Source organism: Nomia melanderi, chromosome 3 (assembly GCF_051020985.1).
Source record: "Nomia melanderi isolate GNS246 chromosome 3, iyNomMela1, whole genome shotgun sequence".
Classification (NCBI taxonomy): Eukaryota; Metazoa; Arthropoda; class Insecta; order Hymenoptera; family Halictidae; genus Nomia; species Nomia melanderi.
In genome coordinates this window covers 23,888,409-23,904,211 of record NC_135001.1, presented here as the reverse complement: position 1 = coordinate 23,904,211, position 15,803 = coordinate 23,888,409, and the positions used below count along the sequence as shown (strand labels likewise).

The 15,803-nt window shown below is 37.0% G+C and overlaps 4 protein-coding genes across 14 annotated transcripts in view; 2 read left to right on the top strand and 2 right to left on the bottom strand.

The window, feature by feature from the left end:
- The first annotated feature begins 321 nt into the window (after positions 1 to 321).
- Tbp (TATA binding protein) lies at positions 322 to 2,385 on the top strand. Of its 3 annotated transcripts, none has more exons than XR_004235464.2 (6): positions 322 to 691; positions 764 to 894; positions 957 to 1,200; positions 1,275 to 1,473; positions 1,555 to 1,682; positions 2,333 to 2,385. XR_004235464.2 is itself a non-coding variant. In XM_031982110.2 (5 exons), exons 1-5 carry the CDS (start codon positions 332 to 334, stop codon positions 1,629 to 1,631), a joined length of 1,011 nt encoding a protein of 336 aa, XP_031837970.1. In that variant the 5' UTR covers positions 322 to 331; the 3' UTR covers positions 1,632 to 2,385. The 3 variants fall into 3 exon arrangements, 1 of the variants encoding a protein (XP_031837970.1); XR_004235463.2 differs by having other exon boundaries at positions 1,755 to 2,385; XM_031982110.2 differs by having other exon boundaries at positions 1,555 to 2,385.
- On the bottom strand, positions 2,301 to 4,392 carry LOC116429312 (exosome complex component MTR3). 4 transcript variants are annotated; one of them, XM_031982113.2, is made up of 5 exons: positions 4,248 to 4,392; positions 3,415 to 3,568; positions 3,054 to 3,307; positions 2,687 to 2,833; positions 2,301 to 2,609 (listed from the first exon to the last, which is right to left on the bottom strand). In XM_031982113.2, exons 2-5 carry the CDS (start codon positions 3,560 to 3,562, stop codon positions 2,337 to 2,339), a joined length of 822 nt encoding a protein of 273 aa, XP_031837973.1. In that variant the 5' UTR covers positions 3,563 to 3,568; positions 4,248 to 4,392; the 3' UTR covers positions 2,301 to 2,336. The 4 variants fall into 4 exon arrangements, with proteins under 4 accessions (XP_031837973.1, XP_031837971.1, XP_031837972.1 ...); XM_031982111.2 differs by lacking the exon at positions 4,248 to 4,392 and adding an exon at positions 4,086 to 4,240; XM_031982112.2 differs by lacking the exon at positions 4,248 to 4,392 and adding an exon at positions 4,102 to 4,232.
- A 17-nt stretch (positions 4,393 to 4,409) lies between these two features.
- Positions 4,410 to 7,864, top strand: ND-18 (NADH:ubiquinone oxidoreductase subunit 18). 2 transcript variants are annotated; one of them, XR_012998266.1, is made up of 4 exons: positions 4,410 to 4,617; positions 4,782 to 5,102; positions 5,172 to 6,920; positions 7,817 to 7,864. XR_012998266.1 is itself a non-coding variant. In XM_031982125.2 (3 exons), exons 1-3 carry the CDS (start codon positions 4,559 to 4,561, stop codon positions 5,347 to 5,349), a joined length of 558 nt encoding a protein of 185 aa, XP_031837985.1. In that variant the 5' UTR covers positions 4,410 to 4,558; the 3' UTR covers positions 5,350 to 7,760. The 2 variants fall into 2 exon arrangements, 1 of the variants encoding a protein (XP_031837985.1); XM_031982125.2 differs by lacking the exon at positions 7,817 to 7,864 and having other exon boundaries at positions 5,172 to 7,760.
- LOC116429262 (sodium channel protein 60E) overlaps positions 6,208 to 15,803 on the bottom strand; it is a 40,298-nt gene continuing 30,702 nt past the window's right edge. For 2 of the 5 annotated variants that reach the window (XM_076366176.1, XM_076366178.1), the window contains 6 exons: positions 14,764 to 14,918; positions 14,026 to 14,512; positions 13,096 to 13,415; positions 12,599 to 12,958; positions 12,124 to 12,504; positions 6,208 to 11,116 (listed from right to left, as the gene is read on the bottom strand). In XM_076366176.1, coding sequence (XP_076222291.1) covers positions 10,720 to 11,116; positions 12,124 to 12,504; positions 12,599 to 12,958; positions 13,096 to 13,415; positions 14,026 to 14,512; positions 14,764 to 14,918 — 2,100 coding nt within the window. In that variant the 3' untranslated portion in view covers positions 6,208 to 10,719. The other 3 variants (XM_076366177.1, XM_076366179.1, XM_076366180.1) reach the window with 3 other exon arrangements.

The window sequence follows — 15,803 nt, the reverse complement described above, 5'->3', positions numbered from 1 at the left end:
GTAAACAAACAAGCAGAAAGTGATGGAGAATAAATAGAAACAAAACCTACCATATATTAAATCTCTTTAGATTTAATTTTACGTAAAATATATAGAGTTTTTATTTTTAATCAATACAGGGATAATTATGAAGTTTCGTTTTTGTGTAAAGTGTAACCTATAAATTTTATTGGTGAAGTGCTATTTTTTTAAAAATATGAACATTATTGAAATTATAAAGTTCCTTTTTAAATCAACTGTTTCTAATAGATTCTTTAATTAATTACAAATTGATTCAGAAGATAATTAAAGACATTTTTATACTGAGCGTTGTAAAGACAAACCGAAGAAAATGGATCAGATGCTACCAAGTCCAGGGTTTAGTATACCCAGTATAGGAACTCCTTTGCATCAACCAGAAGAGGATCAACAAATCTTGCCTAATGCTTTGCAACAACAGCAGCAACAACAACCACCACAGCAGCAGCAACAGCAACAACAGCAGCAGCAGCAACAACAACAGCAACAACAGCAGCAGCAGCAGCAGCAACAACAGCAACAGCAACAATATCAATTACAACAATTACATGCCATGAGTCCAAACATGCAGAGTGGAATGCTTATGATAGGAACACCGCAAAAAACTATGCACGCTTATGCGACAACACCTGCATTTGCGCCACCTCAAAGTCTTATGCAACCACAAACGCCGGTAACTAAATAATATATAGTTATTAATTTATCTGCTGTTATAATATGACTTCAAGAAAAAATTTATTTTTAGCAAAATATGATGTCCCCTTTAGTTCAGAATAATAATCACATCGCACCTTCATCGATAGGACCATCCACTCCGGGTCCTATGACACCAATGACTCCAGCTTCTGCGGATCCAGGGATTTTACCACAGCTTCAGTAAATAAAAGTTTAACTTAGAAAACGCTATGATAAATATTACATGCTATTTTTATTTACAGAAACATTGTCTCTACAGTCAATTTGAACTGCAAATTAGATTTGAAGAAAATTGCTCTTCATGCAAGAAACGCAGAATATAATCCAAAAAGATTTGCTGCAGTTATTATGAGGATAAGAGAGCCAAGGACTACTGCTCTAATATTTAGTAGTGGAAAAATGGTTTGTACAGGGGCAAAGAGTGAAGAAGACTCTCGACTAGCTGCAAGAAAGTATGCCAGAATTATTCAAAAGCTGGGTTTCCCTGTTAGTAAATATTTTATTGGTAATACCGATCATTTATAATTGATAATATTAAAATTAATTTATTTTGGCTACAGGCAAAGTTCCTTGACTTTAAAATACAGAACATGGTAGGCAGTTGCGATGTAAAATTTCCAATTAGATTAGAAGGCTTGGTGCTTACTCATGGACAGTTCTCCTCGTATGAACCTGAACTTTTTCCTGGCTTAATATACAGAATGGTTAAACCTAGGATTGTTTTACTTATATTTGTATCAGGGAAAGTAGTCTTAACGGGTAAGTATTCAATCTGTACGGATTACAATCTGTAAACATAATTATTTTCAAAGATAATTTAATTAATTAATGTTTATATAGGTGCGAAGGTTCGACAGGAGATTTATGAAGCATTTGATAATATTTATCCAATTCTGAAGAGCTTTAAGAAACAGTAACTTAATTTATCATTATATATTAATGTTATGCCTTAAAAGGATAAAATGTAGGTAAGATATCTTGGTTTTCGACCCGACGGGCAACTAGTAACTTTTTCCTAATGTTAAATTTGTTTTTAATAGCAAAGTATATTAACTTAGTCAAGATAAATAGAATGACTTCCAAAACTATTTTTTTCAAAATTTCCTCATACTTACTGTGGGGCAGACTGAAAAAAATACCTTTAAAACTGACCACTGAAGTGTCTTCTCGATAATGCAGTGCCTTGATCGAGAGATAGTCACCTCTTAGAATTTGTTCTTAATTTATATATTTATGTAATTTCAACTTTATCTGCATAGATTTAGTTTTTTTCTTAGAATGCAAGGTGTAATTTATGTATCTTTTATGTACCTTTTCTGTTGAACATAACTGTTGACAATTATATGTGTGCAAGCAAAGTGGAAAATGGAGAAAAAATTAATATAAATATGGAATGGAAGAAGAATTGTACCACTATACGTATGACTATCGAAATTCTGAAAAATTCCTCAATTTTATAAAAGATTAAATTGCATTTTGATACGTTGTATATGAAATAGTTGTTATAAGCAGTACAGTGATTATGAAAATATTAAAATTATACAAATTTTCTATTGTAAAAATATATATTTAATTGCATTAAAAAATTGTTCATTAATTAAAATATTTATTATTTTAGTTACTTAATTGTGTAATTTCATAATTGTTTTAACTAAACACTGTTGAAGCACAGGGCATATATCTTTATTAACTGTCGTTAAAGTATCTGTTGCGCGCACAATCGAATTTGTATCAATACTGCCAAGTAGGAACACCTCTGAGATTTGACCATGTTGGGGAAGACTAGCAAGCGTTAGTATCCCATGATTAAAATTATTTTCGTGATCTGGTTGTGTGTTACATATTGCCTCTTCTGTATCTGTAGGATCCACTAAGAAGTTGTTACCGTAAATGCCCTGCATTATTATTATTATGTTAACATGTTTATCAAAAGAAGATACTTCACAATTATATTTTTGAATAATGTACTTACAATGGTGGAAGCTGTAACCAAACCAAACATAGGAACACCTGCATTAGCTAAGGCAACACTAGCTGCCATGATCGCTGCAGCCAATGAAGATCCAGCATTATCTAGGACCATGGCGTATACATCTACTTGAAAATTAGGAAACTCGTGCTGTAAAAATATTGTAATTATATACTTTTGTAAGAAAACATATAAATCATTTAATAAATCTGTTTCATCAAGAACATTTTAAAAGCTTATTTATATGTATACTATTGTATGTATACGTATATATTTAGAAACATTGATTATTTAATGACATTTGTACAAGACATTTAGAAATAAACACTTTTAATTAAATCTGTAATCAAGATCATAAATTAATACTTACCAAACAAACCGCTGGTTCTAATGCTTTCTGTAAAATCAAACTATATTGTTTTTCTTCTGCATTTTGTTGATGAATTCTGCGCTTCTCGCATGAAAAAGAGGCAAATTTAAATTCACAATAGATTTCTCCTTGAACACAATAGCCACTCTTATTTGGTACTTCTCTGGGATCGAATACTGAGCAAACTACTTTTGTGTTTCCCATTTCTATATATGCAGAACCTTTAGCTTGACTAATTACACCTGTTTTTAAAACTATAAATACAAAGAAGCAAGTATTATAATCGATATATTAATAAAATAATTTAATTAATTATATATTTAATAATACGAATGTAAATTTATATTATTTAAAATCTTACAAATTTTTCTTATTTCACTGTTGGTACGTTTGTCATTTCTTTTACTTAAATCATACTTTACTTTATCACCCTTGTCGTTAATATTAGAGTAAATATGATAAGGAAACGATACTTCTGGGCCATTAAGACGTTTTTGATCAATGGGCATTTTTACCTAAAATGTAATTACTATTTAGTTCAAAGTCTTTTAAATAATAAGTGTTAACTTAACTAAATAGTAGGTGTAAACCAAAACTGTTATTAAGTCGAAGTTGGGTATAACTTTTATTTCTAAGTTCCAGAGAAAAAAGTTTCTGTGAAATGTTCTTGGATTTATTAACTATTAATATTACAATGTTATTAATAATATTTTCTTTCTTTCTCGAGGAAAAACTCAGAAATAGGAGTTCGACTATTATCCTGAGCCATTCACATAACTATAGATACTTAATTTTCTGTCAAAAATAAACTAATTATATAAATCATTTGTATAATAGTTATATTAATAATTCGTAAGTAATGTGCGTTTGATCAATTCATAAATTATAATCAGGAGTGTAAGAGATTTTGTTTTATTAATATCACATAACCCATCTAATGTGCTACATGTTTCAATATAATTTATAAGTAACGTAAATATACAATATAATAAACTTATTTAGAAAAAAAGCTATAATGAAAAATAAAATTACACTAGTTGTTTATTACCAACTACAATGAAGTGGTAACAAGTTATATTAATTATATATAATTTTTTAGTAATATTAAAAACAAAGAGAAATCAAAATAACGGTCACAGCCTGCTCCACGCGCGTCTACCATTGAAAAACATCTTATCATTGTAAGGTGCCTACCTAGGTACTTGCAATGTTTTTATAAGGCCGCGTATAAAACGTTCATGTAGTCCTGACTTAAAGGTATCAAAATTTCAATAGATTTTACTTCTCTAAGCAACTCTATGCTGTGTGATCCGTGTCCTAAATAATTAGATATAGATACATCTTACCACTCTATTTGTAAAATGATACTTGCACGATAATTGACGCATGCGCAAGTAATCTTACCTAAGAAAATGTGTTGATCTGAAAATATTGATGTAAGAGAATCGAAGTGAGACTTTTGATCGTATTGTTCATATTTACATAGTTAACTTTTACTGTGTAAAATGGCACTTCGTGCAATATCGTTCCTACGTACAAGTGGTGATATCGCAAAATGTTACGCGTAAGTGATTACTTGAATTCGTGTTTCTTATTCGACTTATTTTTGTTTTTATAAAACTAATTTTCAAGTATGGATTATGACTTTTTAATTTTACACAGTTGACCGTATCTTATAGTTACAAAAGTGCTAAGAATATTGTACAGAAAGACAGATTTGATTTGTAGATTACCCAAAAGATATTTTGCGGATACGTCTAAAATAGACAAGGCACTTTCCATACCGAATAAACCAGTGTCCAAAAGTATTGATGATATAGGAAAAATTATCGACGAAAACATAGAAAAAAGTGAAATTACTATATCAATGAACGAAGATGTTGGATTGGCATCTGGTGTCCCGGAAGAACACATAAAGACTCGTAAAGTTCGCATCTATTGCCCTGCAAAAAATGCCATGCAGTCAGGAACAAATAATATACATTTTTGGCAAATTGATTTTGATACACGCGAACGTTGGGAAAATCCCCTGATGGGATGGGTTTCGACGTGAGTGTAACGATGGATATATATCCTTTAAGTTTTGTTACTCTACTAATATCATGTTTTTATACTTAGAGGTGATCCTATGTCTAATGTCAAGGTACAGTTTTCGTCAGAGCAAGAAGCCGTTGCACACTGTGAAAAAATGGGATGGGATTATTATATTCAAAAACCGAATATTAGTAATCCTAAACCACGCTCTTACGGTACCAATTTTTCATGGAACAAGCGTACTAGAGTTTCAACTAAGTGAAGTGTTAAAAGTCAATAGATGAGAATAAGTATAGTTCTATATATAATATTTAACATGTATCATACAATAATACAACTATATATATATATATATATATATATATATATGACATGTATACATAGTTGTTTTCGCATGTACAGTTCCACATACGTAAATAAATGTTTATAAAAATACATTAGAAAAGAAAATTCAGAAATTTGAAAAAATTCCTTCGAAAGGAACATAACATTAACATGTTGGAATTAATTTTATCGATAAACTCCAGAATTTATTTTTTAGGAATATTTATATAATGTCATTCTTACATGGGTTAACATTCTTATTATTCATCTTTCGTTTATTATTATTAGCATTTTTATTATAACATCAGATTTGATTAGATTGTGTATTTTAAAATTCAATGATTGCTCATATCAGCTTATAGACTATATCGAGCATTGTTGCTATTTAGAAAATACATTGGACTAAATGTGGATTTAAAGATTAGAGAATAAGAACATTTTAGATGTAAAAACATTGATTAAGGGGTAGGTGGGGAACAAGTATGTGCACAAAGTACTGTCAATTAATTCATACAACAAATGTTGCAATGTAATAGTAATCTACTGAAAAATATGATTAAACAGAATTAATACATACATACATGGAAGAACAATGCCCGACTTTCTGTTCATAAATACATGTGATGAAACAATCAATCTTGCAGACTAACAAGGATTGTTAAACTATTTACAAGTTGAAGTTAAAGGAACGTTTCTCTGCTTTTTTCAATTTTTTTTCCATATTTTATGAATCATTACAATGCTAATATAATATTTTCTGCTCTGTCTGTTTATCTATTTTGTCTCTCTCTCTCTCTCTCTCTCTCTCTCTCTCTCTCTCTCTCTCTCTCTCTCTCTCTCTCTCTCTCTCTCTCTCTCTCTCTCGTTCTCTCTCTCTCTCTCTCTCTCTCTCTCTCTCTCTCTCTCTCTCTCTCTCTCTCTCTCTCTCTCGCTCGCTCGCTCGCTCGCTCTCTCTCGTTCGCTCTCGCTCTTTCTTCCTTCTGGTAATTTTTTCCCATAGTTTCTTTTTCTCGCTAATTTCACATTGTCAGATGTTGGAATATAAAATTTATACTTTCTCATCTACAATAAATTTCTAACAGGGTTACAATTTTAATATTGTAATAAATTATTATTAATTATTAATAATATAATGCTGACAATTAAGAATAATTTATACCGAATAGTTCGACATAGTGTTAATAAGTTTTGTTTAAAGATAAATTTAAAAGAAAATGCGGAAGAAGAGAAAAAAGCTATTTTTGAGTTTTCGATTGTCGTTGACCCTGTACTAATGGGCATCTATCGTTTCAATACTCTTTCTCAATAAACCTTCTGTCCTTTAACGCTTTTTTCTTTTCACCCGGTAACGGTAGGACATTTGTTTCTCTTGTGTGATAATGATACACGTATGTGTGTTCGTCGTGTGTTGCATGGGTTTAGTATTGTCACTTTGATTTTCTTGTGTTCGCGAGAAGTATATGGAATGAAAAGCTGACTGAAACGAAAGTGAATTTAGGTAATCAATCGGTACGTGCCAGTGTCAAAAGAAAAAGCTATAAATTGCGAAGGTTTATCCATTAAAGTGTATTCTGACGGTGAGTTTTAATATGAATAGGTTTGAGCAGGTGTTACTTTATCAATTTTCTATTCACACGCACGCACGCAAGCACACAGACACGCAGAAAAATGCGCTATCTGAAAAATTATAATCTAAACAATTTCGGATTCCCAATCGGGTGTCCGAGCGTGATTGTACAATTTTTGGAATTTCGCTGTCCTTAAATTTCGGATAGCAAAATCGCGTGTGTCCAGTCTCTTGTGTTTTGGTATAGTTATAAGTACGTAATATCTAGACGTATCGCGTGTATACACGCCAATTACGAATAAAGTACCAATCTATATGTCTTTAATTGACATGATACATAGCTTTACGATGCGTGCCTTGCAAAGATCATCTTTCAGAATTGGATCGACTTCGAAATATATTCAAGTTTATTTATTTATTTTTCTTTTTATTTATTTATCTATTTATTTATTTCTTTCTTTATTTATTTCTTCATTTTTTTCTTTCTTTCTTTCTTTCTTTCTTTCTTTCTTTCTTTCGTTCTTTCGTTCTTTCGTTCTTTCGTTCTTTATCTTTCGGTTCCTTTTTTAATCGGGTTTCATCCTCGTGCTTCTCGATGCTATGTCTTCTTGAAGTTAACGCGCGAAAAAACAGATATACCAAGCATTAAGCTTTAAATGCTAAACTCTAAAAGTAACGTACTACGTAGTACGTTCTAACGAGAAATTTATGTAAATTTAACTCGTACCATTGTCTCATACGAATATTTATAACGTGAAAATCTAGTAAACATGTTTATATTCTTTTTTTTTTTTTATTTGTATACGTATATTAATTCGCAATCGTTTTCTAATAATAGGCACTATAGGTCGACGAGAGGTCGTGGCGTGTTAATGGCAACGCGTATTTGTGAAAAGGAAAATGGAGAGAGGTAAGGTGAAAATCTATTGTAGTCTAACCGAATAAGTTTTGTGTTCTTATTTCTGGGATTTAAATATCGTAATACAGTGTTGGCCATGATAAGCTCTGAATCTTCTCTTATTTTCTTTGTTTTTTCCCTTTCTTTCCTTGTTCGTTATTATGTACAATCAACACCATTATTATTGATAATGCTGTGTTATGGGTCGCGCTTTGTAACAAAGCACATTTCACAGCATAGAAGAGAGGATTGTAATGTCGGAACAGCTTTCACTCATGGACAGCACTGCTAGCAGAAATGAACAATGCCCTCGATGCGTCATGTTGTTGATAGGGTTTATAATCCCATATAAATTTAATTCATTCACAGAAATGGTATTATGCATTCTTTGTATGTACATATTGAACGAGGACAATAATATTGCTCGCATAAATTAAACTATGATCGATGCAACAATTTTCATGGACTATCAACTCTGGCAACAACACAATTCATAGAGAGGTATTGGACCAATAAGGTTACCATAAAAATCCAACTAATTACTACAAAATTCGTTGTTCCTTTTTCCATGTAACTCTTTCTCTTTCCTTCTTTACCTATTACATTCTTTCTCTCTTTCTCTCCCTTCCTCCCTCCCTCCCACTCTTGCCGTCTTCCTGCCTTTCCAGTTCTTTTTCCCTCTCCTTTTCCTTTTGTAATCATTATTTCATTTTAGTCGCGTATTACTCCAGTCATGTTACATTTCTAATTCGTATTTGTTCATAGTTACGTATCTGTGAGTGAAATGTGTACTTGTACAATATTTTCTGCCGTATTCCATTTTTTATTTTAAATGAGACACAAGATGGCCTTAACGAATAATGCATTTCTGTGTCATGTAATTGCGAATTGGACTCTGTGTTTCTCCTACTCGATTAGAAATTTAAAATGGAAGCAATTCACAATATTTTTCTTGATAAGGAATTAAAGTAAAGAAAATTAAAATTACACAAAGAGTTTGCTAGAAATTATAAAATCAATGTAATCATACTATTTTAGAGTATTTCATATTGAACTTGCTTTTAAGCCTCTTCTGTCGTATCGATAACAAGTTAAATCAAGTGTAAATGATAATCAGAATTATTTGGTAATGTAATTTATTTCATGCGATGAATTTTTTCATTTGTTGTAATGGGATCTTCACATTGATCGTGTAAATTTATGCATTAAGAATACCGTACACAAATAAGCAACTGTATCAAATGCAAAAGTTAATTTTGACCTAAAGCATAGCATAAAAGCAATCTTTTTATATGCTAATTTCTTCTATTGTAAAACAGTTATCTGAAAAATGGTAAAGAAACAAAATGTCTTTTCTGAATACGTTCTAATACTTGATCAATTAATGATAGGCCCAGTTTATTTAATTCATAATTCTACGTTTATCATTATTACCTTTCAGAAGTAAATGCGAACGTTTTAGAATTTTGTATTTCTCTTTGCCCGTTTGATGTTGACGTAATTTCGAACAGGTGCTTAATAATTTGAAAGTGTTTTGAAAAAGAATATCCTCATTTTTCGACATTTCTCAGTTTACACAGGAAAAATTAATTTTATGGATTATCTATAAGTATACCGCAATTAAATGTCTACTGCGTATTAAGAAATTGTAATATTATTCACATCTGCAACGAGAGAAACTTTACACGTGTTTGTAATTCTACATTTATCTAAACACGAATCCCATTAATTATTCATTGCAACGTTAGTAATGTAACAAGTGAAGCTAATGTAAAAGAAATTTGAAAACTCTGGTTTCTGAACAGATACAGCACATTCAAGCGATTTTACAATTACGCTTCATTTTGATTCTCCGATTTCTTTTCGTTCACTTGAGAATCATTCGAGAAACGTCGTTTCTTGTCAGTTTCATAACGATTACATGTCAGCCAACTTGATCGCCGCAAAGGGATTCACAGAAAACACGTCTGTCTGATATTAAATTTTGCAAATCACCGTAGAGAAACTCGAAACTCGCGTAAAAATACCGTGTTCCTGTGAGAAATTAAACAAGAATTCCAGAGAACGACTGAATTTTCTCGATGAATCAAATATCCTGATGAACAGAATCCTCGAGTGGTGACGATTCGCGTGACCCGCTAAAAATATCCGAACCTCGGATGGAAAGAACAGTTTGTTAAAGTCCTTTATGCGTTTACCGTACACGAAAAGGAACAAAATATCATAAAATAAGCATATGCGCTAAGAGAAAGTGTAATCCGAAGTTCAAAAGAACGAATTGACCGCGTTTGATCGGCGTAACGATTGTAGCTGGAAACAGCAATGGAGAAAGTGCGAGGCTACCATTTCATTAGAATTATCGCATAGCACGTTGAATTATAAAGAATTATAGAAAACAGTATCTAAGAACGGTATTCACGGTTGAACGCCGCAGAGTCTCGCCACTAAAAAGAAAGCGAAAATCAAAAGGTATGCAAAGATATGAAAAGATATGAAAAGATATTTCAAAGCGACGATTTACGTAAAAACCGCGTTAAGATCGGCGATGTACCGGTCGACTCGCGACGTTCGCCGAACATCTGCGGTTTGCCGACGAAGCTGTTCGAGCGAAGAGTTGTATTAAATTCGTTGACCGGTTCGGATATATTCTTGTTCTCCGGAGTTTAGCAGAGGGCGAAATCGACAGCGCGAGAACGACGTTGGCAAAGAAAAGGGGAGAGGAGAGAAGTAACCGGAAAAGCTTTCGGTGTTCCCCGCGGGGTGATAAAAAAAAACTATCGGTCTCAGGCCAGCCTCTCGTTAGAAATGATTTCGGAAGGATGTCGAGCGGTAACGATTTAAGATCAACTGGTGACGGTGTCGTCGGGCTGGGTGTCTCGGTATTCCTCGCTCTCCCTGTGCACGAGGACATGAACGACCGTGGCGGCGGATTGTCGTCTAAGGAGTGCTGGCCTCGTAGGCGGCGCTGAATTCTCTGGACTGGGTTCCGTAACGAGTATGCTTACGTCGGTAGATTCGATTGGCAGCGGAGCTGGTTCGGGAGCTGGTTGATGTTTCTTTCGAAGGCTACCGCAACGTCTGCTAAATGCTTCCTTGATGTCACGATGCAAGGTGTTTAGGGAGAGCGTCGTGGCACTCGGCGGGAGCGATCTGCGCTTCGTAGGAAGACTTGGTACTTCCTCGTCGGGATAACTTTCGACGGCGTCCTGTCGGCCGAGAGTCGGTCCCGCGATCGATCTACTAATTATATATCACTCGATAAGTACGCGTCCTCCCTTCGTTGGATCAACGGCGAACCATCTCTCTCGCTTTTCGACGTTGAAAGGACAACGAATTACTTGACTTCCTCCGTTAACCCATTCGAGACCAGGGTTCCCTCAGGGTTTCTTTCGAATCGTCACTTTTACCAACACTGTTCGTCTTTTGTAATGCCGAGGATCTTGACTGCGGGTTACTCTTTTTGGGGTCTTGGCTTGAAACCAATAGAAGCTTGAGTTTTTCTAAACTTTCAACTGCCACTACTAAACTACATGGTTACGCTACGGTGGCACGCCTCTTTCGTCGCGAGCCTCGGCCTGACGGCTGAGGGAGCAGAGGCTGCACGCGTGTACTTGTCGTCGGGTCGCGCAAAGGACGCGATCGAGTCGGAGGTATGTATATATTATATCGTATATAATCGACGGCGAATCCCGGGGCTGTCGTTTCCCGATAGGACCAATTCCCTTTGCCCGCCTGCTCTCTTAGCCGTGTTAGCCGTCCTAGTCGTCACGCCTCGGAGGCTCACGACGAAAGAGGCGCGAAGTAGTCTCTCCACTACCGATAACGGAAATTCATGATGATCGAACCATATGTTTCTAGCGTGTGATCTAGCGGTCTCGTTGGCTAGGTGCTCCATCGCGCACTCGAAGTTGCTGTGAAATTCGTCTCGAATGGGTTATAATACAGTCGAACCTTTCCGCTTCACCGTGAAAACCTCTACGACTCGAAACAGGAGAACTCTGTGTTACACCGGTTTTGCTCGAGAACTCGGTACGACTCCAAGATGTCGAATCCTCGCGATTCGACTGATCAAGGTTCGACTGTACAACAGTTCAAAGGAACGACAAATTCGCTGTACATATTTACAGTGGTTGTCTTATTTCTACTCGATCTCGGTGATTCCATGTTCCGAAGAGTGAGAAATGGCGGAACGAACGCGTATCGGTGGGTCCGGTGGGAATGGGCGTGGAAGAGAAACGAAGACGTACCTGGTGTGTAGATCAGAGGAGGTAGGACTAGCAACGGGGCCACCAGCAAACGATTGTTGTTCCGTGGTCGGTGAGGGACGGGATACGGTCAGAGCGGGAGGAGGCAGGTCCTCGTGAGTACCGGTGGCGCCGGAGAGCAACAGCAAAGGCAAATTTGGAAAAAGCCATGCCGAGGCGGCACCAAGCTCGCTGAAATCGCTGGCGTCGCTGGCCCTCGAGGACTTGCGGCTACTGGCACGGCTACCTCTATGTACATGAAGAAAAGCCGATACTTTGCCACTCCATCCACCCCCGCCCCTACCCTCGTTCCCAACGCCGGGACTAGACGTTTGCGTTTGCGAATCCACTTCCTGGGCCATTCTTTCGCGTTCCTTTTTCGCTCTGCGGACAGACGGTGGTTTATTTTCTTCAGTTGTGCTAAAAGTAATAAATTACTCTAATAATAAGTGTAACCTCCAATAGAAAATACACTTACGCTATGAATTCTCTAATGGTGCGCTGAATCAGTCTGGCCGCTTTGTCCTGACGCTTCCACATCCGTGTCGAAGAAACAATTTCAAGCTCTTTGCGAGTAGGAAATTGCTTCTTGAACTTAATGTCCATTTGCTCCTGTAACTTCCGGAAGTCCTCGGACTCCTCGACGTGCCCGAGAACGTGCTTGACAAGTGCGTGTAGAATGTCCAGACAATGAATCTTATTACCCTTCGCGATAGGAAGATTGAAGCTGACCAACGCGACCATGTTGGGCTTCGATATTCCTAGTGGCGGGTCTAAGCTTGCTATAAAATCGCTCAACTGCGAGAAATTTATGAACTGCGTCGCATGCGGGTCGTACCTAAAAAATCAATGAGAATTTTCCCACGATTAGAGGCCGCGTACCACCGTGTCCGTTGGGAACAGCCGGAGAGGGGGAGAGGGTGAACGGGGGAGAGGGTGAAACGAGCAGGCCGAAACACGGGGGGCGATACTTACTTGGACCACCGGATGTAGAACATCTCCAAATCGTCCTCGACGATGCCGATCTCCTCCTCTTGATGGGCCTGATTAAAGTTCTCGAGAATAATGGCGATGTACATGTTGATGACGATCATGTAACTGATTATGATAAATGAGGTAAAATAAGTTATTGCCAAGAGAGGATATCCGCAATTCCCGTTCAACTGTCTGCTAGTGGGTGTCGGGTCGCAATCCGGTGGTTGCACCATCAGCGACTCCAGCACGTCGTTCCAACCGGCGGATGTCATTAATCGAAACAGTAATTGCATGCTTCTGCCAAAAGTCTCAAAATTTACCTAGTCAAACAGAAAAGAGGATTTGAATTGTGTTCGAGGAGCAGGGCCTTCTCACTTTCAAATCCACCGAACTTTCAAAGTGAACCGGACAAAGTTCGATTTCGAAGGAAAAGCTGCTCGAGCATATTTCGAATTTTTCAACTACTTCGATCGTCTTTTCTTCATTCCTTAAAGATTCTTCGGATTCCTGTTCACTTTCATTTCAGTTTGGGTATTGCTCGACCAGCTTCTTTGATAATCGAGTCGCCCAGAATTAAGCGAATAAACAGTGTTCTTTTTCTTTGGTTTCGATGCCCTATAATCATTCCGGAAGCCAAAACATGAATTTCCTTAATTGTTCTTCTCTACACTCGACCGCATTCGGCTTCCGAGCGACTCAGTTTCTAGCGTTAACCTTTTGCCTCGGAAAATTCGCGTTGAAACCATCACTGTCAACTGGCATTGAAACGGGCGAGTTCCGAGCGCAAAGGGTTAATTTGGTGGTCACGTTTCGTTTGACGGATGAAAGTGGTGAAAAGAACGAGAAGGATGAAAAGGATGAAAAGGATGAAACGGATGGATAGAGCGAGAAGGGACAATAGAGCGAACGGTTTGGCATTCGACTACTTACCATGTCGTCGAGTGCACCTTGCTTCCTGACGTGCCCGAAAACCGACATGCCGATGATGGCGTAAATAAACGTGATCAGGGCTAAGAGGGCACCGATGTTGAACAGCGCTGGAAGACTGACCACCAGAGCGAACAGCAGTTTTCGAATGCCTTTCGCGGCCTTTATCAGCCTTAAGATTCTACCGATTCTGAACACTCTCACTACTCGCAGGAGCGTCGGGGACACTGGGAAGTCTACCATAATATCCTCCATTAATATCCCTAGGATCGAAGCCAGCACTAGGAGGAAGTCGAACAGATTCCACGGGACCGTGAAATAATGGTAACGTAGTCCTATGATCTTGACGATTGCCTCTAAGCCGAAAACGGTCGTGAAAAACGCATTGGACACCTCTAGGACGAAGAAAATCGGATGCGGTTGATCGTAATGCTCGATCCCCATTGTCAGCATATTCAGGAATATCAAAATGAAAATTGCTATTTCGAATCTGGAAATATCGTTATTCGTTTCAGCGATTTGCCTTTCCGACCGACGATCGGTTGAGATCGGTCCGCGAGGTTTTTACGGGTCTTTTCTTTTCGTCTAGTTTTTTGCTCTCTCTCGATCGGATAATCGGTATTGTTTTCTTTTTTTTTTTTTTTTTGTCGTTCGTGCTAGGTGTGCTACCGTAATTACAAGCTACCGTTCAGTGAGATGTGCGTCTCTTACGAGTAAGATAGATTATTTAAGTGGATTTACCTGCGCGAGTTCGACAGGTCGTAAAACATTGCGAGGATTTGATTCATCGGACGCTTTATCACCTTTTGCGGCTTTTTACGGCCGAGTTTTTTCATGGCAGTGTAGTAGTGTTTTTGACTTTCGGTCAAAAACATTTCTAACACTCCACCTTCGTACTGGAAAATAAGGATGAAAAAGGAAAAGAAGAAACATTTCATTTTCTTTCTTTCGTGTTTAATTAATGTTACTCGCTAGCCGTCGACGCGTTCCGTACCGCGTGGGTCACCGGTAAGCCACGTTGGACTTTTCGTTTGGACTGCTCGCGCGGTTTTATAGCGGTTCGACAACGGGCGCCGGATTATTCTCCATTTAGATATCGATATTCAAAGAAAACACCTTTCGAATAACCTTCTTCTCGTCGTCAACGAACCGTACAGGCGGACTTGTTTGTTTCTCGCGACAGTTTTGTCTCGTGTATTATGCGATCTTTACGAGTCGAACGACAAGGACTTTGGGTTCCTTCGAATAAGATTACATTTCGTTCGATTTATGGATCGGATCGAACGCGACGTTACTTTGGATTCTACTTTGGACATTCGTTAGAACCGTTCGACTGGACGTGCTCCATGAAACTCGCCCGTTGCAGAATGCTAATAACAACCGTTACTCTCGAGAGTCTAAACCCAATTTCTAAGAGTGCGTGATTAGCCTTCATCAATCTAGAGCTAGGGTAGAGCTACGGAATTGATCGGACCCTGTACTGGTCCCCGTACAAGCTCGTTCTACCTTCTAACGAGGTTTCAGTCTTTCGAATTAATATACTTGAACGATTAACGCTTGAACGTTTCGCTAGCTTTACTCTAGCGCCAACGATTTCTTCACTCTACAACGAAAAGTAAATGAAATAAACTAAATTCGTAACCATACGAGATATACCGACAACGTATCGAACGAAATAACTCGACAGCGATCGTCTAAATATATACGTAGGAATAATAATAATCGAAGAAAGAGAAATGAAAGAGAAAGACGCGTAATAAATCGAATGAAAAGTCCAAAGG